The sequence below is a fragment of the Lissotriton vulgaris genome, unplaced genomic scaffold (genome assembly GCF_964263255.1).
Source record: "Lissotriton vulgaris unplaced genomic scaffold, aLisVul1.2 SCAFFOLD_4167, whole genome shotgun sequence".
NCBI lineage: Eukaryota > Metazoa > Chordata > Amphibia > Caudata > Salamandridae > Lissotriton > Lissotriton vulgaris.
Genome location: NW_028255489.1, coordinates 65,752 through 87,513, shown reverse-complemented (window position 1 = coordinate 87,513; position 21,762 = coordinate 65,752). Strand labels below are relative to the sequence as shown.

The 21,762-nt window shown below is 44.6% G+C and overlaps 1 protein-coding gene across 1 annotated transcript in view; it reads right to left on the bottom strand.

The window, feature by feature from the left end:
- Positions 1-13,014: 13,014 nt before the first annotated feature.
- The window catches only part of LOC147659111 (uncharacterized), a 59,925-nt gene continuing 51,177 nt past the window's right edge, over positions 13,015-21,762 (bottom strand). Inside the window, exon 7 of the mRNA XM_086951968.1 lies at positions 13,015-17,879. Coding sequence (XP_086808094.1) covers positions 17,272-17,879 — 608 coding nt within the window. The 3' untranslated portion in view covers positions 13,015-17,271. The remainder of the gene's footprint in view (positions 17,880-21,762) is intronic.

Below are 21,762 nucleotides of genomic sequence, written 5' to 3'. Positions count from 1 at the left end.
GCACAGAGCCAAGACATTAGTACCCCATGTTGAAGTTCTATGGGAAGATGGGGAACCATTGGCGGAGGGACTCTGGGCTCCACTGTTGGGGGCTGAGGGTGTCTCTCACTGCAAGAGATGCTTCTTGTTCATAGCAGTATCGGGGAAGGGGGGATAGGGTGTTCACAGGGATTTGTTTAGTTAGATTAGCATTGGTTTTCGCTTGAGCGCAGGCACATGATCCACATCCCAATATTCTAGGTTCCCTGAGCGCGTGTACAGAGGATAGATGTCTAGTCAGGCTAACATTGCTTCACTTGGGGATCGGACTGTGGTATCCTGGAATGTCAGGGAGCTACTCAATAAAATAAAGAGGGGCGCCATTCTTCGTCAGGCCAAGCGTCACAGAGCCGATAACATTCTCCTACAAGAGACACACTTGTTGGGCACCAAGGCTCCCTGTCTGGTGAGGTTCGGATGTCCCTTGATATACCATGCGGGGTTCACTAGGCGTTCCGGGGGGACTGCTGTTCTTATTCATCGTTGTGTCCCCTTTGTGCACACAAAGAATTAGATAGATCCAGGAGGACGATACATTATAATATCATGCACAATATACGGGGAACATGTGAACATTGGTAGTGTACTACGCCCCCCCCCTTTAGGGAATACGTTCATTGACAAAATTTCTCACCTTTGGTGCGAACTCCCAGATGGACTGACCATTCTGGGGGGAAACTGGAATGATGTCATGTCATCATTAGATAGAAAGCAGGGGTCCAACACAGGTCCCTCATTAGATAACTCAGAATTATGTCTGCTCGCGACCACACTGGGATGGTCTGGAGCGAATACCACCCCAACGATCTGAGCTACACTTACATGTCTGCAGTTCACGGCTCCTTGTCCCAGTTGGACTACATGTTCATGCCGTATAGCCACATTCATAGATTCTCTCAAGTTTCCCACCTCCCAAGGGGGCTATTGGATCACTCTCTGGTCCACACACGCTCCCAAAAACCTCCCTTTAGGTGGCGTATGTCCCCATGGCACCTCTGCAACCCAGACTACCAGGAAACCCTCACTAGGGCAATCCAGGAATATCTTGACATTAACTTTGCATCAGACCCGTCCAAAGCTATCCCATGGGATGCCCTGAAGCCTTCAGTCCGAGGGGTCGACATCAGCTATCGTTCAAATGAGAAACGCAAACATTCCTCCCATTGGGCTAAATTAGATGCCCCCAATATATCCCTAGAAGCACAATATGTGCAGGAACCCAGCCCCCCCCCTCTGTTTCAGCTTGCTTCATATGCAACAGCAGATACAACAACACCTCACGGGGGAGGCAAAAGAAATCTGGTTGGCGTCGCAACATCGTATTTACCAATGGGGGGACAAATCCACCAAAATTCATAGACTATATCAAGTAGGGAGGTCCCAGGCCACTATCCCAATTATTCGAGGCACGGATAGGGATCTGCATTCATCTCCAGGGGCGGTTGTTAGGGAATATCGGAGCTGCTCATCGCGGAGTTCCTTAGAAATATCCCTCCTCATAAACTTATGGACCAGATGCAAGATCACCTAGACGCCCCTATTCCCATGGACGAATTAAGCGTGGCACTTGTAGCGATGTGTCCCGGGCGGGCTCCAGGCCCCAATGGATTCCCCATGGAGTTTATTCGGCCTCACATGTCCACATTGGGCCCTCACCTGCTAGAGGCAATACATGGTGCCTTTGAACAAACCCTGTTATCTCAGGATTGGAGGCATGCAGAGTTTATCCTCTTCCTTAAGCCTGGCCGCCCACCGAAGGGTCCATCCTCATATCGCCCCATTTCCCTTATCAACTTCGAGCTTGGGCAAAATCTTGGCCAATCGCCTGTTGGCTTGTATACAAGCCCTGATTCATCCAGATCAAACTGACTTTATGCCGCCACAACATTAATCAGGTCCAGAACGCCATGGCTATGGCCCCTGAGCTAGGGCACCCGGCAGCCATATTATTAGCCGATATCGAAAAAGCGTTCGATTATCTCAACTGGGTGTACCTTTCCTAGGTTCTCGAAGCAGTCAATTTCAGTCCGTGTTTTTTGGCATATGTCTGTCTATTATACACAAATCTCACTGCCTCAGTCAACATGGCAGGACATCGTTCATATTTTTACGTCACCCTACCCAAAAACCTCTTGGGTACACAATATTAATCCACTAGTCGCCAGCCTTCGAGATGAGACAGCAATATGGTCCTATCACAGTACGGATGCGCAGCGATTTTTAAGATGGTCTTGTTACCTTGAGTACTGTACCAGTTACAGAACTTCCCATAATATATACCACGATCATGGTTTGTACAAGTAAACACCATCCATGATAAATTCCTATGGAATGGTGGAGCGATTCGTATGGCACTACAAACTTGCGCCCAATCAACGTATTGTGGCGGCATTACTGCCGCAGATATAAATTCATATCACGCTGCCTCACAATTATTGATTATAAATGAATGGGGGTATAACTCACCAACAGACCCGGCGTTTGCTTTGGAGCATGCAGCGATGGAGGGAGTTCCCCTACTTTGTCTGTTATATAGTGCACAAAACCTAAACTTCTTACCCCACGCCATTAGAACCGTAGTCCGGCTCTAGAGATGCACAGTAAGACAGATGGGCTGGTGTTGGTCCCTGACCCAAGCGACTCCCCTGTGGTATGGTACCTACCTGCGCCAGGGGACGGCTCTGGCGGGCTTTTGTAGGTGGGACCTAGTAGGTATATCTACACTCGGAGATGTTATGCAGGGCTCCACTCTAAAGGCCTTCCGCCAGTTACAGGTGGAATTTCAGCTGCATAAGATGCAATTTCATAAATACCTTCAGTTATGTCACGCTCTTACCCCATTGATCCGTTCTCTAGACACCCTGCCTGAATCCATCCCCTCGAAGGCCGCCTCCTCATGGGAGACCTGGGTGCTCATAAAATCAGTCAGATCTACCAGACCTTAAAAACACATGCCAGAACCACGCTGCATAAAACTAGAAAGGCGTGGCAGGATGACATACCAGAGTTGACAGATGATGATTGGGTCGAAGCATTAGCTAGCCCTCGGGGAGCGGCCATATCTTGTTGATACCGCTTCATCCAATATAAATACACACGTCGTGTATACTATACACACGTTCGCCATTGGAAGATGGGAGACATCAAATCCCCCCCAGTGTTTAGACTGCAGAAGGGAAGAAAGATCATTCATACACACAGTGTGGAGCTGCACCGCACTGCAGACCTTCTGGCGCAAAGTCTCAACCTGCCTGGGTAGGATACTCTCTTGGGATCTTCTGTTCGACCCAAAACGATTTATTTTGCACAGTACCAACGGGATAGGAGGGAATCTGTATAAACAGCACCTTCTCTTCTTGGCCCTCACAATTGCCAAGTGTGACATTGCCCAGTTATGAAAAGGGGCCTCTCCCCCGACATTAGGGAAATGGAGGAAGGGCCTAGACAGTTTAATGAGCGCAGAGATTGCAGTATTCCAGGCACGAGGCTGCCCCAGAAGCATAGGAAAATATGGTCTCGATGGGCAACATACGGGGGAATAGATTTACCCGCCCTTCCTTCTCAGACCCCCGAACGAATGATAACGTCCACGATCCGAGACAACATCATATACATCGTAACTAATCACCGCTCATACACGTACCTAGTTGTATTTCCTAAGATACACGAGTATTGGATCTGTTTGCGCCAAACTGTTTTTGTTGTAATGTATATACGTTCAGCATTAATATGACATATATGTCTGGTACACCCAAATTATTTTTGTCCTGCTTTCGTATACGTTGGGCTGCGGCCTAGAATGCACCATGGAAAGTCAATAAAATATGTTGTGAAAAAAAAAATGTAAGCCATACTCTCAGATCTGCTTTAACATCTGCTGTAAGTGGTACTCTGCGATGAGATAAACTGCTCTGATAAGGCTAAGCCACATCTCTTGCGAAACATCCTGCCCATTCTCACCACTTAACACATAAAATTCAGATGTCACAACAGTACTTCTATTGTCCTCACCTCGATCTTCCTTCTCCTTAGGGCCTTAACTAACAATTTTACCAATGTCTCCAATGTGTTCTGTGGCAACCTTGCCTTGGTGGCAGCGTAATCAATTTCATACACCAGACATGAAATCACTGTTGCTGGCCCAATCTTCACCAGTTGATTATTCTTCACGTTAATGCTCAAGGAATGAAATCTTCGACCATCTATATAGTATACCATATAGTTGATCTTATTGATGTAGTTCACTGACTCATTGTCAGTGAAATTGCTCTCCCACCCTCGCAGCTCCACCATTAAGTGAGGTGCCCCTGCCCCTGCACTCTTCAGTGTTGGTGATCGAGGCCCTCCTCCACCCGCAGGTTTCCCTGCGCCTCATCCCTGGTGGTCCAGTGGACCTCTGTCTCCTTTCTTTCTTTCTGCTCCTTCACTCGTTTTTCTCCCCTTTCTATCTTTCACCTTTCTGCACCTCTGCTCTTTTGCGCCTTATTTCTGCCCATTCTCCCTTTCTCTCCCTCTGCTCCTTCACTCGTTTTCAATCGTTTTTTCCCCCTTTTATCTTACACCTTTCTGCACCTCTGCTCTTTTGTGCCTTATTTCTGCCCATTTTCCCTTTCTCTCCCTCAGCTCCTTCACTCGTTTTTTTACCCTTTCTATCTTTTACCTTTCTGCTCTTTTCTGCATCTCTGCTCTTTTGTGCCTTATTTCTGCTTATTTTCCCTTTTTTATTTATCCCTTCTTTCCTCCCTTTACCTTTCCCCGCCGCTGCTGCCCCCGCGGCCCCTCCCCCCCCAGCACGACCGGCCCAATCCAGCTCCCCTCCCCGCCACCCAGCTGTCCAGCCCTCCCCGACCCCTACTTAATGGCGGCCACTGCGGGGACAGGCGAGCAAGACCACTGACTCATTGTCAGTGAAATTGCTCTCCCACCCTCGCAGCTCCACCATTAAGTGAGGTGCCCCTGCCCCTGCACTCTTCAGTGTTGGTGATCGAGGCCCTCCTCCACCCGCAGGTTTCCCTGCGCCTCATCCCTGGTGGTCCAGTGGACCTCTGTCTCCTTTCTTTCTTTCTGCTCCTTCACTCGTTTTTCTCCCCTTTCTATCTTTCACCTTTCTGCACCTCTGCTCTTTTGCGCCTTATTTCTGCCCATTCTCCCTTTCTCTCCCTCTGCTCCTTCACTCGTTTTTTCCCCTTTTTATCTTTCACCTTTCTGCACCTCTGCTCTTTTGTGCCTTATTTCTGCCCATTTTCCCTTCCTCTCCCTCTGCTCCTTCACTCGTTTTCACTCGTTTTTTACCCTTTCTATCTTTCACCTTTCTGCTCTTTTCTGCATCTCTGCTCTTTTGTGCCTTATTTCAGCTTATTTTCCCTTTTTTTTTCTTTATCCCTTCTTTCCTCCCTTTACCTTTCCCCGCCGCTGCTACCCCCGCGGCCCCTCCCCCCCAGCACGACCGGCCCAATCCAGCTCCCCTCCCCGCCTCCCAGCTGTCCAGCCCTCCCCGACCCCTACTTAATGGCGGCCACTGCGCGGCCGCGGGCTCGCCGCTGGTGCACCGAAGGCGCGTCAAAGGCAAGCACGTCTGCGCCCGTCTGCGACCCGTCCGCAACCAGCACCAGGAACCCTGGACCTCCGCCCGCCAACGCTACGACCCAGCAGCACTCCACGCACTCAACCCAGGCTGCAACAACAACTGCAAGCTAGCATCACCAGCCGACACCCATGGACCCTTCAGCTGTCACCGCTGCCGGCACACCTGCAGCACCGCCAGGAACACGGATCCAGCACAACCCGCCCACAAGAACACAACCGAACCGAAGACCCTGCAATGCATCCTCCTCAACGTCCGATCCCTCCACAAACACACAACAGAAATCTGGGACCTCCTCGACAGCACCACCCCAGACGTAGCATTCTTCACCGAAACCTGGACCAACACCACCTCGGGACCGGACATCGCCATCGCCATCCCACAAGGATACAAGATCTCCAGGAAGGACCGCCCCATCCACCCAGGAGGAGGAATCGCCATCGTCCACAAATCCAGCCTCCGCCTGAGCACACTCCCTGACGAGTCCACAGAACTGATGGAACACCTTCACTTCAAGATACTGGCCAGCCCCACCGCCGCCCTCCGAGGAACCCTCATCTACCGACCCCCTGGACCCCGCGGACCCTTCGCCAACTCGATCACGGACATTATCTCCCCGCAGGCCATCGCATCCACCAACTACACCCTGCTGGGAGACCTCAACTTCCACCTCGACAATCAACTGGACCCCAACACCACATCCCTCCTGGACAACCACCACAACATTGGACTCCGCCAGATCGTGACCGAGCCCACGCACTCAGCAGGACACACCCTCGACCCCCTCTTCACTACAGGAAACTCCATCACCTTCAGCCACACCACCAAACTCCCATGGACGACCATCGTTGCATCCACTTCACCTTCAGAACACCCACCATCCACAGACACCAGCACCTGCTTCCACAAAGAAACTGGACCAAAATCACCGATGACCAGCTCACCTCCTCACTCAACAACTCCACCCCAACCATCGCGGAAAACGACGACCCCAACACCGCAGCCCGAACCCTGCATAGATGGATCTCGGACAGCTGGATCTCGGACAGCACCAACAAGAAAAAAATACCCGTGCCAAGAAAGCCAGATGGTTTACCACTGAACTTCGAGAGTCCAGGCGCACATGCCGCCGCCTTGAAAAGGCCTGGAGAAACACCAAATCCATAGAAGCCCACAACAACTTCAGAGCCGCCACCAACGCCCACCATCAACTCATCAGAGAAACGAGGAAAAAAGCGATTGAAGACAGAATCTCCACCCACGCACACAACAGCAAGGAACTCTTCAGCATCATCAAGGAGTTCGCCCAACCCACCAGCGAGTCTACCGACATCCCTCCCTCACAAGACCTCTGCGACAAACTCAGCATCTTTTTCCACCACAAAATCAAGAGCATCTACGACAACTTCGACGAAGACAACCAACACACTGAACCCTCACCAACCACCCCCGACACCCGGAAACCAGCGATTGATGACTGGACAGCCCTCATCACCGAAGACACACTCAAGACAATGAAGTCAATCCACTCAGGGGCCCCCACGGACCCCTGCCCCCACCACATCTTCAACAGAGCCGCCAACACCATCGCACCCATGCTCCTCCAAACCATTAACCGCTCCCTGGCGACCGCCTCGTTCCCCGACGACTGGAAACACGCCAAGGTCAACCCCCTCCTAAAGAAACCCTCAGCGGACCCCACCGACCTCAAAAACTACAGACCCATCTCCCTGCTCCCGTTCCCAGCGAAAGTCATCGAGAAAGCCATCAACAGCCAACTCGCCACATTCATTGAAGAACACAACATCCTCGACTCCTCCCAATCCGGCTTCAGAAAAAACCACAGTACGGAAACCGCCCTCCTCGCCGCACAGACGACATCCGCACCTTACTGGACAAAGGAGAAACAGTAGCCCTCATCCTCCTCGACCTATCAGCGGCATTCGACACAGTCTCCCACCGCACCCTAATATGCAGACTCTACGATGCAGGAATCCAGGACAAGGCCCTCGACTGGATCTGCTCCTTCCTCTCCGGCAGGACGCAGCGGGTCAGACTCCCCCTTTCCTCTCGGACCCCACACCGATCACCTGCGGAGTCCCCCAGGGCTCCTCCCTCAGCCCGACGCTCTTCAACGTCTACATGGCTTCACTTGCCCCCATTGTCAGAACCTACGGACTCAACATCGTGTCATATGCAGACGACACCCAGCTCATCCTCTCCCTATCCAACGAGCCCAACACCGCCAGACGCAACTTTCGAGAAGGCATGGAAGCCGTCGCCAAATGGATGAAAAACAGCTGCCTTCAACTAAACACCAACAAAACAGAAGTACTCATCATGGGCCCAAACCCCCACTACTGGAGCGACACCTGGTGGCCCACTGCCCTCGGAAACCCGCCAACCCCCACAGACCACGCACGCAACCTGGGAATCATCCTTGACTCCGAGCTCAAAATGGACCGCCAGATCAACTCTGTCTCATCTTCCTGCTTCCACACCCTCCGCCTCCTTCGTAAGACCTTCAAATGGATCCCCCTCGAACACCGAAAGACAGTCACTCACGCCCTGGTCACCATAAGACTCGACTACCGCAACGCACTCTACGCCGGAATAAACAAAAACCTCATCCGCAAGCTACAGAACATCCAGAACGCCGCCGCAAGACTGGTCCTCAACCTGCCAAAACACTGCCACATCTCCCAGCACCTGCGCACACTCCACTGGCTCCCCGTCGAGGCGAGAATCACCTTTAAGATGCTCACCCACGCACACAAGGCCCTCCACGGCACCGGACCAGCATACCTGAACAGCCGACTCAAATTCCACGCACCCCAAAGGACCCTACGATCAGCCCAGCTTTCCTACGCCGTGGTCCCCCGCACCAGAAAGACCAGATCGGGAGGCCGCTCCTTCTCCTTCCTCGCGACCAAAGCATGGAACGCCCTTCCGCTCCACCTCAGACAGACAACATCGCTCCCCATCTTCGCAAGAAACCTCAAAACCTGGCTCTTCGACAGACCCCCTCCTTGATGGAATGGAACCTGCATCCCCCCACCCCTAGCGCCTTGAGACCCTTACGGGTGAGTAGTCGCGCTTTAACAAACTCCTGATTGATTGATTGATATATACAGAAAGGGCTTTTAAACTTTAGATTCAAATTGTGTTTATATATTCCCTGTTTAGTAACCACTGGTACGGAATCCTGTAGAAGGCCTAGCCGAAACGCGTTGGTTTTCACCATATGTCACCAGTTTCTGCATATTTGGACTTTAATACATGTCATCAATTTTGTTGTAAATAATTGTGTAAATACATCACTGTCAGACTATAAATCATCAATCATATTGAATCATTAATTATGCTAGCAGAGCAAGAGAATTATCATGATTATTGAATTGATTTCCTGAAGAAAAATACATTTCTGGCTTAAATCTACTTCATTAATCATATATATATATATATATATATATATATGTATATATATATATATATATATATATATATATATATATACATATACATATATATATACATACATATATATATACATATATATATATATATATATACATATATATATATATACATATATATATATATATATATATATATATATATATATATATATATATATATATATATGGTTCAATTCTAATTATATTGCTGGGACTGTATATTTATTCTCTATTCGTGAAGTCTATATGTAAAATAAAAAAATATTTTTTTACCTAAAAACATAAAAAGAATAACTCAAAATAAAATATTCATTCTAATGACACAGTTGTTATGATATCTATAATTGTATTATGTGCATGTATATCTATAATTTAGAAGCCCTTCGATAGTAAATAGCACCGTGCCCGGTGTCTTTTGTCTTCCCAAATAGTGTATTTCCCTGGTAGGGTTTTATCCTTTTTCAGGGGTCCGTTCTTTTTCCAGAAAGCCCATCTTCACCGGTGCCAGCAGTGTCCTTATTTCATCCATCAGAACCTGAAGACCTTCTAGCGCTCACTGACAATCATTTTACTCCACTGATTCCACAGAAGCCACATTATCCAAGTATTCGGTTATAGACCTCCAACCAGAAGCATTTGTAAAGAGCCATTGTAAAAATCTGCTCAACGTTTCAAACAATGAACAAGGCACTGAATATTCCATGAGTACTGCTTTGTTTCCATAAAACTGTTCTTCAAATCGTATGCCATCAACTCAAAATCATCTGGGTGAACTGGAAGCAAGCAGAATGCTAATTTTATGTTGCACTTCACCACTATGCCTTCACTAAATCAATGGCCTCATCAACCGATAATATACAGATGTGAACTCTTGTGAAATATTTATGCATGATTCCTCTGGCCATGACAAAGGTCTAATCAATCTAAACTGGCCTTTCTGTTTCTAAGGAACAACACCAATTAAGGATATCATTAATCAGTCCAGTAGACAGTGCAACCAAGAATTCAAGACCTTCACTTTAACTGGCATATGAGGTTTTCCCCATTTTCCATTGACCACCCTTAACTCTCCCTCTTTGCACATGACCTAGTCCATCATGAGTTCCCAGAAATCCTGATCCCCATCCTTGACCAGAGCACTGGGTAAGCAGCTGTTATGATGCACATCTAGAAAACCCAGGCTTAAACATACAAAACTCTTTATTGCAAAAGTCTGTTATAGGCCCAACAAACCCCTCCCAGTGCATTTTGGCCCTTGTCAGCCACTCTCACTACGCCTTGGGTGGGATGACCCTGAAAGTGGCAATAAAATAAAGGCAGGCTGCTAGCCGTATAAGCCTTGGGTGCTGGCCTCGCCTCATAGGTGCCATTCACTGCAACCAAAGGTCTGTGTCTAGTCTCCCTACTTACCTTCTGCATCCTCTGCAAAGCAAGCTCTAAATTCCTCATCATACCTGACTCAAGCTAGGTCACCAAAAGTGATCTGTGCTTTCCTGGTCACTTCAATGTATTTAAACAGTGCTCCTGGTATTTGCTCCAGAAAGATTTCACAATATACACTAGCATATATAACAAATGCAGTCATCTTGTTTTCTATGATAATGGACACCCACAGTCTACTGGACAACTCCTATTCCTTCGCCTTTAAACCTTCCTTCACCACAACCTCTCAATGCAATAATTAAAATACTTTCACATTTACCCCTTTCAAATGGTTTTTTAGTGGACACCATTAAATGGGCTACAAAGGTTTGGTTCTACCCATAAATGGCATCTTCTTATGCTTTATCGCTGTACTCTTCGTATTCTCCAAAGTTTTACCCTCCTTCTCCTTCATTTCTTTACTTACCAGAACTTCCTCCTCTGTAGCAATGTCTTTGTCTATAACATACCAGCCTTTCTTCAACTAGCCCTTGAACTTATCTTCTTCACACTTAACACCCAAACCAATTGAGCATCACTGGTAAGTCCAGTTTCTTCACAGTTAGTCTACCTGGATTCAGTATTGGGGCCATAACCAAAGCCATCTGTCCATGAAAAGTCTTCCTTCGATTAGGTCTATTTTGCGTCAGCAGCTCCTTCTGCGATTGCAGGGGCTGTAAAACAACAACTGTGCCGCCACTATTAACTTCTGTAGGCCGCCCACGGCCCAAAACTCACTCAGATCACCAGCATCATTCCTCCTGCACAACATCATTGCTTTGCCTTCTCACTGGCTAAAAAATCTTTCAGAAAATGTCCTCTTCCTCTCTGTGTCATTTGATTAGCCATCCCGCTCATGCTTGACACTTCGCCATTCCCCACGCCCCATCAGAAAATCTTGGACAAGCAGAAATCTTAGATGTTTTGGCCTTTTTGAGAGAGGCCACAAGAGACCCACTTCCTGCTCATTCAGCACAGTCCATCACTGCTGTCTGGCAGGACGCATATGACCAAACCCTCTCTTTGTGCCGTTGTAAAGAAGCCACACGAGTCTACATGGAGTTCACCACTGCACTGTCTGTATTTCACCATCCTCCAGGCCCCTGCTTTTAATACACCTCACACTTGAGAGCCTATCTGCCTCTTCTGCCACTCCCCACACACCAATTTAGCATTTTCTGCCCCCAAAGCAGCATCTTGTCCTCTTCTTGTCACACCTACCCATGTACCCTCTAACTGATCCTACTACTCTCCGCTCTCCCTAAATTGCTTGTCCCCTTGACCTTCTTTCCTGCTGGCCCGCCTCTATTGTTGCTTTCCATCACAGTATCAGCTCCGTCCCCACAAACTGTAGCATGTCAGCCGGGTACACCTAATTAACCCCGTGCTCACCCCCATTGTCTCTTCAGGTCCTCATGTCGTCTGCCACTTTTCTGTAGATTGACCAAATCACTGCCTAGAATTCCTTCCTCTGCATCCCTTACATCTTTTAGCATCTTAGCAGCCCACCCTGCTCTTAACATCACTCTTTGTGCAGATAATACATCTCCTTTAAAACAGACCTCCCAAATAACTGCTCCTCTTCTGTCACAGCGCTCCACACACCAGTTTTACCCACCCATTGCAGCAGCAGATAAGTATTCATTGCTCCCTTATTCACTGCAGCCCTGCCAGTCAAGCCAGATGCCTGCACCGCTACTGCCTCTGCCACAACCTTAAAGTCCCCAGGTGTGGGAACTGCTCCTTTGCGTCCCACCATCCCAGCTTTCTCCGCAGCAGCCCTAATATCCTGACGAGGTCTCTCGCTCTGCGTGACCCAGGCTTCATTGTGCTTGGTTGCTTCCTCCGGCCCGGTTTCTTTTCCTAAAAACTTCATTTTGGATTTGGATTGCAGCAGTGACCCCCTCGGCTGACCTTCCCGCTAGTCGGGCCCTCTCTGGCACCAACATCTGCTCCAGGTTGCCGGGCATCATTAGGTCTTAGTTATTTGCACCCATGAGCACCAACAAGGCCTCAACTACTGCCTTTGTCCTTTTTTGCTTCATCGCAGCTTCGCCACACCTTTATTACACTTGATGCTTACCTAAACCCAGCAGCACTAACTTCACCATATTTACTTTAGCCTCCACGAACTGCCCAAATAACAAATTGATAAATGAACTAGCTACTTACTCCCAGTTATACCCACCAGCACATACCTTAGAAGAAAAGGGAACCCTGCACAAAAACTCCTAACCTCGCCCCCACCCAGACCACCAGCCAATCTGTGACCTCCTCAGTCCCTGGCCTACATTACTCACTAAAAAAGTCTATGGGAGATCTCCTACCGTCATCTCCAGCCATGTCCCCATTGTTACACAATAGGAGGGGATGACCTTAAGATTATGTGGTTCCATTCTGACTCGTAGGGTCAGAGGGTACCCTTAACTGACAATGAATACAAACGTTTCCCATATGGCACATTTCTCATGTAAAGGTGTGCCTTCTGTATTAGACCAGAAAATTATGTCGTCCACATGAATGACAAGAATTTATTTCAAGACATCACAAAACAATATTGATAGCATTTTGGATTGCGGTAACACACGATACTCAAACAAACCATAATTAATGCAACGAGCTTTTTTTCTACTTCTCGTCTTCTTTTATATGGATGGGATTATATAAACAGCTCTTGTCTAGCTTTGTTTAAACTCTGATTATTACGGCTTAGTTGTCATCAAAAGTTCGCAATTCTCCACCATTATTTGTATTGAAAGAAAGCAGAGAAGCCACTGGCGATGACGAATGAAGAACTTGCAGGGGCAGGGTGAAACACAATGGCACATTGTACAAAATCATTGAACCAGTTGTATGGGTAATGATAATTTAGGTTTCTCCTTTTACCTTGATTAAAACATATACAAATCACCTAAGAGATATGGATGATTCAGAATGAGAAGAGGAGTTGCTATACCCACAGGCGCTAGCCCTCAGGGCAGGACCTAAATTAATACAGTTAAAGATCCTACACTTTGCATACTACATACATACCAGGATGACAAAATAGGAAAACTGGTGCTGGATTTCTGTGTCAGAGGATACAATCAAACAGGTGATTTTCTGTAATTGGCTTGACTCTGCCCACAGACATGGGGATTTTAGGCAGCGGTTGGGCCAATAGCTGAATGGTATGACCGGAAATAAACGGATATTAATTATCAAGCTGGAAGCATAGATAGGGCTTCTATTTAGCCGGCTAATTCCTTTGCCAAGACATGACAAACTGCTGGATAAGTTGGGACTGATGACTGGGTGGGTTTTTTAGCCAGGATGATTGGAGTTTCTGGGTCTCCAAGTCTGTCAGAATGTTGCTCCAATATGGGGTGGTGTATGTAGGCTGAAATATCCATGCACGAGGGGAGATGATACCCTAAGAAATGTGGAAACAAAATGAATCTATGAATGATTTATATAAATGTGCCACAGAGTATGCGATATTTATGTGTCCCCAGTATCCCCGGTAGGGAATGCTTATGGGGAGCACCATGAAAAATTGAGTGAGATTCCTCTCTGCTCCTCCCCCCACGACATGGGACAAGCTAGGATAATTGACCACTTTCACGTTCTCTTTGCTAAGGACTGAAAAAATCTGAACAAATCTAGAGGTGGAAAATGTCTCTGAAGGAAATGTGTGCATGTTGATGAATTATGTGCATTGTTTGGCGTTAAAAGGTTAACAGTATCAAAAAGAAATGTGAAAAATAATTTAAAAAAAATGTTTTAAACAGTAACTGAGATGTGAGTCGCCAACTAAGGCAATCCTAGAAGCCATACTGGGAAGCATGATTCTAATGAAAGATATGCATTCTGAATGATCATTCGGAAAAACGAAGTGAGAGGACATAGTACGGCCTGGAGTGGACTTCAAGTAGGTGCAGAGCCATTCAATGCCCTTACAAGCTCAATACAGCATCCTGGACAATCAGTATCTGCAATTTTTAGGCATATTTGATTTCCATAGAATTACTATAAGCTCCTGAATCATTTAAGATAATCAAGTTATGACTTTCTGATTATATTATTGCATTTCATGTGAACCACTATGTATTGTGTTAGCCCAGAGTCTAATATGTTGCTCTCAACAATTGATTCTAAGCACCGTCTACAGCACTCACTATGAGAGATCTCGTTGGAACACCATTTGAGATTGTTCAGAAAAACATGCATTTGATTCAACATATTTCTTTGCATGTCTCTAATAAATTCTTAAAAGAAAGTGCGACTCCAACACAGTGTTGTGCTATCTGTCTTGCTGCACCACTTCTCTATTCCCTGTTGCTTTGGAGCATGATGGTTCATTTCATGCAGCCTGCGGGGTCTCACATTTCATACAATGGAAAGCAAGGGGACATTTGAAGCTAGCTTTAGCAATTTTTTCCCCATTGTTGAAATTTCCTTCTGATGGTTGGTTTTAGATAAACTCCTCCTTTCTCTGTTTTTGTCAGGAGAGGCAGATTAATTTTTGCACACAGAAAGAAAAGAGGGGAAATTATGTGAGAGCAATGCAGCAGTTTTAAGGCTTGAAAAGTCTCTTTAAATTTCTGCTCTACCATAAGCAGGGTCTTATTCTCTCACAAGTCTCTGTTTCATTGTACAGGATCAGGATGCGTCCCATTGTGTTCCTAATGGGCAACCAAAGGCAGAGACCCAGGCCTCTCCTTAGTTCCTGGCTTGTATCAGAGATGGCCTTCGTAACTATGAGGGTCTCTTAGTGTCCCTCATAGTCCAGAACAGGCATAGACCCCAATACCCTAGTTCCCCTTTAGCACTTGAACAGGATGAGAACTTTGAGACTGTGACAGTCTATTAGTTTTTTTTTTAATAACACAATTTTATTGGCATTGAAATGACAAAAAGCAACACCAAGCTACAAAAGCATAACATTTAGGAATACGTTAGGACATTTGACATCTCGCCACAATGTGATCATATTCAAGTTATACACACTGCATCTCAGGCCTCTTTTTTACTTTGATAGTCCCCCAATGGCAGCCCACTTTCATTGTCAGGGCAAGGAGAATCTTTGATTGTGCACTTCCGAAGAATCACAACGGAGCTAAACCAATCTTTTCACTCCACCATAAAAGGCTGAGGTATGGGAAGGCTCTCATTGCAGTCTATAAAATTATGTTTTTTTGTATGAATTATGAAATGTCAGCAGCCCCTGATCCAGAGTGTTTGCATCTTTATCGGAAACCACACTCATGGGACACCTAGAGTGATCACAGCATCCTGTGGCAGAGGAGGAGTAGCAAGTATTCCCCTGCATCCAGATATGCAATCATTTGAAGAAGTACAAACGCCATTGGTGTGGAATCCACGAATGACACTAATGAATCGCTTACCCCATCCGACGAGAGAGATGTAAAATCAGAGGCGCAGAAAGCCTGGGACAGGAAAGATAGTGGAAGCTTCTAAGGCCGGCTCAGGGACATGGGAGATGATAAGACGTTGCTTCCTACAGGATCCAGAATGCTCTAACCAGCAGAGAGCAAAAACTAAACAACTAGCACTCGGAGTCATCCCATGACCATCACCAAGGGGAGCAGGGTTAACCTGGGTTGGTTATGCAGTAGACTCTAGAGCATTAATGACTGTCTAACTTGCCATTAGCATTTGGTGCTGCAAAAAAGTTAATTTTAATCTTTTGTGCACAGAAACCAAGAACGCTCCATCTACAAGATTTTCACCAGTACAACCAATACGAGCAAACATCTTTACACTAAAGAGACACAAATCTACAGATTTCCAAGGTAAGAAATTCTCTTCTTCATAAATGCGTACTATCTTACTGGACCCACATACTGGTGGCCTTAGGCAACTGTGCAAGACAAGGATCTGAAGTTCAATCATATACGCAGAACTTATATAGTTTCATTTCTTTGTAACAAAATTTCTTCTCAGGCCTCATGTCCTTTGAGGTTATGGAAAAATTATCACAACTTCTTATTATTGGGACTCACAGCTAGGAGTGTCATATTTAGGTACACCTAGAAGGCTTTGTGGATGGATCCTCTTACACAATCTGGTTTATTCTAGTTAATTACTTAAAAATATGCTTGCTGTGAGTGTTTCCTCTCTTCTTTTATTTTAGGTGCAGGTGTAGATATTTTGAATCAATACTTCCATAGACAATAAGCAAATCTGGGTTTGATTATAACATTTTTAAGTGAATACACCAGGACTCAATTCATTTATGGTTTCCACTACACTAGTGGTTAATAATATTATTGGAATAACCAGATTTGTTTGGGCTTTCCCAGTTTGTGTTAAACAGGTCTTACCTGTTTTATGTACACAACTTCAGTTTAAGCAAGGATCTACTTTTTATACATTGTGTGTATTCTTGTCAAGATATGATGACAAGAAGGACTTCAATATGGAGTCCTTTTAGGTTAAGATAATGCTCTGTATTGCAAGTTGAAGAACACCAGCTCATTCAGACTTCAAATGATTGTGCTCAGTTGCCAGCACTGTGCCCTTGGTCCGAGACTTCAACTGTTGTAGTAAAGACACCAAACAAAAACCTAAAACAGACATGATGTCATTATTAATAAGTTTGACACTGTGGCAAACCTTCTTAAACAATCCGCAGAGCTATTGTGGTGTTCGGATTTATTTTCTGGTGTTAATAAACAATCACTGTAACACAGCATTTTTATGTGCGTCAAATTAATATGTTTTTATTCCCATGGGTTGCTTTATATGATATTAAGGTGATACTTGTTAGTTGGGGCTTGTTCTAGAATACACTGCATGCGTTCTCTGGTGACTTCTGAGGTGCCCCTTCTGACTGAATCTTTTCCCACAGTCGAGACAATGATACGGTCTTTCTCCTGAATGCGATCTTTGGTGTCTGATAAGATCGCCATTCTGAATGAAGCTTTTGTCACATTCAGTACATTGAAAAGGCCTCTCTCCAGTGTGTGTTCTTTGGTGCCTAGTGACACTTGTTTTTGCACTGAAACTTTTCATGCATTGAGTACATGAATATCGTGTCCTATTTTGCTGAGTTTCAGAACGATATGTGAGCTTTAAATAATCTGGATGACTCTCATATGTATTATAGCTATTTGGTAAGTCTTCTGCAGGGTTTCTCTGATGTGAAATGGAGAGTGAGCTGTTGTTAAAATGTGCTTCTTGTTGAGCCATTTGGTCCCCTTCCAATTCTGGTTTATTTCCAGTCCACAACTGACTTTCACAGTTTGTTTCGTTCTGAGAACTATGCACCATTTTCATTTTGCCTTTTCTTGATTGAACGTTCCTTGGTACGATTTCTTCAGTGCCTTTTCCAAAATATCTACGTTTCCTTTCTCTTTCCATGTTTTCATTATCTGTTGGAAAAGGAAAAAATAAGGCATTAGCTTTTTAAATGTGAACGCATAGAAATATACTGTTTTCATATAGAAAGACTTTGTTAGCCGAAACATGTCTGACATTGCACTTTTTGTGATCCGCCGGGCGAACAAAATTTGAAGAAAGACTATGCGGAGTGCAATTCCATTTTTATATATGACGGAAGAGTTGCCAGGTTAATACGGCCGGGCGCGGGAGTTTTACGAGCAACCCCAGCGATTGGGCTGCATGTCACTTTAACGCAGACATTGGATGAATATATATATATATATATATATATACATATTGATGGAATAACCCAACACCTAAACAATGTATTGCACGTAGGAACATTCCATCCATAAACATGGTAAAAGAAAGAATTGAACTTTCAGCATAATTACTTACTAATAGAGTGCATGCATTGTGGGACTTGTACTTTTTACGTACTGTCAGGTGACTGATATTTTAAAAAGCTCGCAACATGCACTTGCCAATTATCAGTCCTTCACTTCCTGCTGTGAACAAGGCTCCAGCCGAAACGTTAGTATTTGGAAGTTTGCTGCGCTGCCACTGCCTGAATAAAACCTAGTTTTCCAGCATTGGGCCTCACTTTCTGTTACACTGATTGGTGTCTTTTGATGGGTTACTCCGAGGCCATTTCTCCGTGAGGCCGCCTTGAAGGGTCGGGGGCTCCTGATTTGGGGAATCTTTGTGTGGGTTTGAAACGAGGAGCATGACCCACCCACGCACCAAGCCTACTTAGGAAAGCTAAAGGAGTAAAAAACATGTCTGCGTGGTGGAAAGGATTCGCGAGGGATGACTTCCTTCGGCGATCTTGCTGGACTATGATGTTTGTTTCTAGCAAAATGAAAAATCCGAAATACATCGCAGAAACTGCTAATTCGCCTGACACCTTGATGGAATAACCCCACACCTGAACAATGTATTGCACGTAAGAACATTGCATTCATAAACATGGTAAAAGAAAGATTTGAACTTTCAGCATAATTACTTGCTAATAGAGTGTATGCATTGTGGGACTTGTATTTTTGATGTACTGTCAGGTGACTGATATTTTAAAAAGCACGCAACATGCACTTGCCAATTATCCGTCCTTCACTTCCTGCTGTGAACAAGGCTCCGGCCGAAACGTTAGTATTTGGAAGTTTGCTGCGCTGCCACTGCCTGAATAAAACCTAGTTTTCCAGCATTGGGCCTCACTTTCTGTTACACTGGTTGGTGTCTTTTGATGGGTTACTCCGAGCCCATTTCTCCGTGAGGCCGCCTTGAAGGGTCGGGGGCTCCAGATTCGGGGAATCTTTGGGGAATCTTTGTGTGGATATATACATATATATACAAATATATGTGTACATATATATATATTTTTTCTCTGGAGGATCACATTGTATGCAATATATATATATACATATATATATATATATATATATATCACGCTCCAATTCCTCCTCTAATACGAGAAAGATGACAGCACTCGGGGGTTACTTATGAAAAGTGCAGATTTATTGTTCCTTGCAGGCACCCTCCACAAACGCGTTTCGGCGTGCTGCCTTCGTCAGTGTGGTAACAGCGTTTTTCATTACTAGGTGGCTTTAAATAAGACATTTGCAGTTTCTAGTTTGATACATAGAAAGCGACAGAGGACAACCCCACTGTGGTTTCTGTAGGCGCCATCTTTGAATGTTAATGGGCGCAACCTGAAGTGTATATATATATATATATACACATCTCCCCTTGCTAATTCTCCACAACACAAGGCACCAAAACACCGCAAATTGTGTAGGACTCCCTTAATCTCTAAATAGAGTCTGCCCTGACGTGTTTTGGCTGTATCCTAAGCCTTGTGAACACAATGGAGTGCCATTTTTAAATCAGTTTTTAAAGTGTGTGCGTACAAAACCATTCATAGAAATTGACAACATACTAATCACAGTTTAAGTCCAACACTAAAGAAACATTTCATTGTTACAAATACTTATTGCTAATCCTACCACCGAATTTCTAATATTATTAATTATTATCTCCAAATTAATCTTAAATTGTGCAAAACTTATCGAATTTCCTATCTTATTTCCATACAAAATATAATTTAATTTCATATACATTATTTACATGTTGCAGTAAATTTTATTGAGCCATCAATGTCTGAGGCACATTTTCAATTCATTTGTTGAAAACCCTCGTTTTCAAAAATCTTTCTTCATGTATGTTGAACTTCATGAATATAGAAGTCAAACTTAGATTACAAGACATTCCATTCTAAAATTTCATAAATCTTGGACAGTGCCCTAATACCACGAATTATACATTTCCATTGTCCCATAGCTGGTACTGTAATATTTTTTGATTGACTTTCCACAGTATCACCTAAACCGTGTCATAACCACTGTAGAGAGGCAATATTTGATTGAATGTCATAAGCTATGGCCTTTTACTAAAGAAAAGTTAGGTGGGGGTTTAATGCAATCAATGTATATATCTAAATCATTGTTTTATCTTCCATATGCCTTCTGCTCACACGTTGTACAGCTTTTTAAATTCTAGCTCCTGATGCTATGGGAAAGTTGCCTAACAATATTTCTTATTTTCCATCAAAGATGTGTATGTAAATATTCTTCCGCATTGAAGCCAAATGAAATCTTGGTGTTGAGTTCTAATATATAGAGAGATTCATGTCTCTTTAACTGCTGTTCCCGATCTCATGCCCTCATGTTACTGCGGACAGAATCTATTACATAATAGTTTAACAATTTATTGTTGCTATTATGCACTTCTTGGAAGTGTCTGGCTAGTGGATATGTTTTATCTTTATTCTTTATGGCTCTGTAGTACCCTTTGTGTACGTACAGGGTGGTGCGCCATACATATGACAGTCCACATGGACATGTTAGCATATAAACTACAAAATCACTTTTACAGTGAAAAGGGCCTCCAATCTTATGCAGCTTTGTATCAAATGGGCAAAATAAATAATTTTTATTGTTTTCATAATTGAAGGCATTACATCTGTTGCATTTCTTTAAACCTGGACAGTTTTGTAACCAACTACTTTTTTTATAGCATCTCCGGACTCCTTTTTACTAACATGTCTTTTATGGATTTGGTGCTTCTAAAAGTAACCTCTGGTTTCCTTGGGAATAACGTCCCTAATACTTGGTCACTTCTTACCAAAGGCCAGTAATTTTGCATTATTCTTCTGATATTTCCTTTCTCTTTTAAGAACCTTGTGAATAATCTGAACTCTGAAATTCGTTTGTCTTTGTTTATATTGCCTCGAAATAAAACTGTTTCCCTTCTCTTCTGGTTGGCCTTTAATCTTGCTTGTGGGATCAATTCTGTTGAATAACGTCTTCCTCTAAATCGTTTATCCAATCTGGTGTGTTCCGGTTCCCTGCAATTTCCTACTACTCTCAAATGCTCCCCATGTGGTATGCTATTTATTAAGTTTCTGGGGTGAAAACTATTGGCATGCGATACCGTATTACCTGCAGTTGGTTTACTGTACATTTTGGCTTCCAATTTATTATTTTTTACATTCATAGTTATATCCAAAAAAGTTACCCTGCAATGCACAGTATTGTCATCCATTATGTCATTTCAGATGTCGCAGTGATGTTATCAACAATGTCATAGAATATGTCATGAGTGACATAATATAAGAGATAATTATCAGTGCATGGCGAGGCCGTGAGTTATAGTTACTTTAGGGCACGAGTTATAGTTACTTGAGATGAATATAACTGGTGAATTTAAGTGGTATATTTGATTTAAAACTGTTCTCTTGCCTGCTCATGGTGTCCGTGGTGCCTCTCTGCTGCCGCTGCAATCCAGCAATCTCCTGACTACCCCTGGTGGGACGAG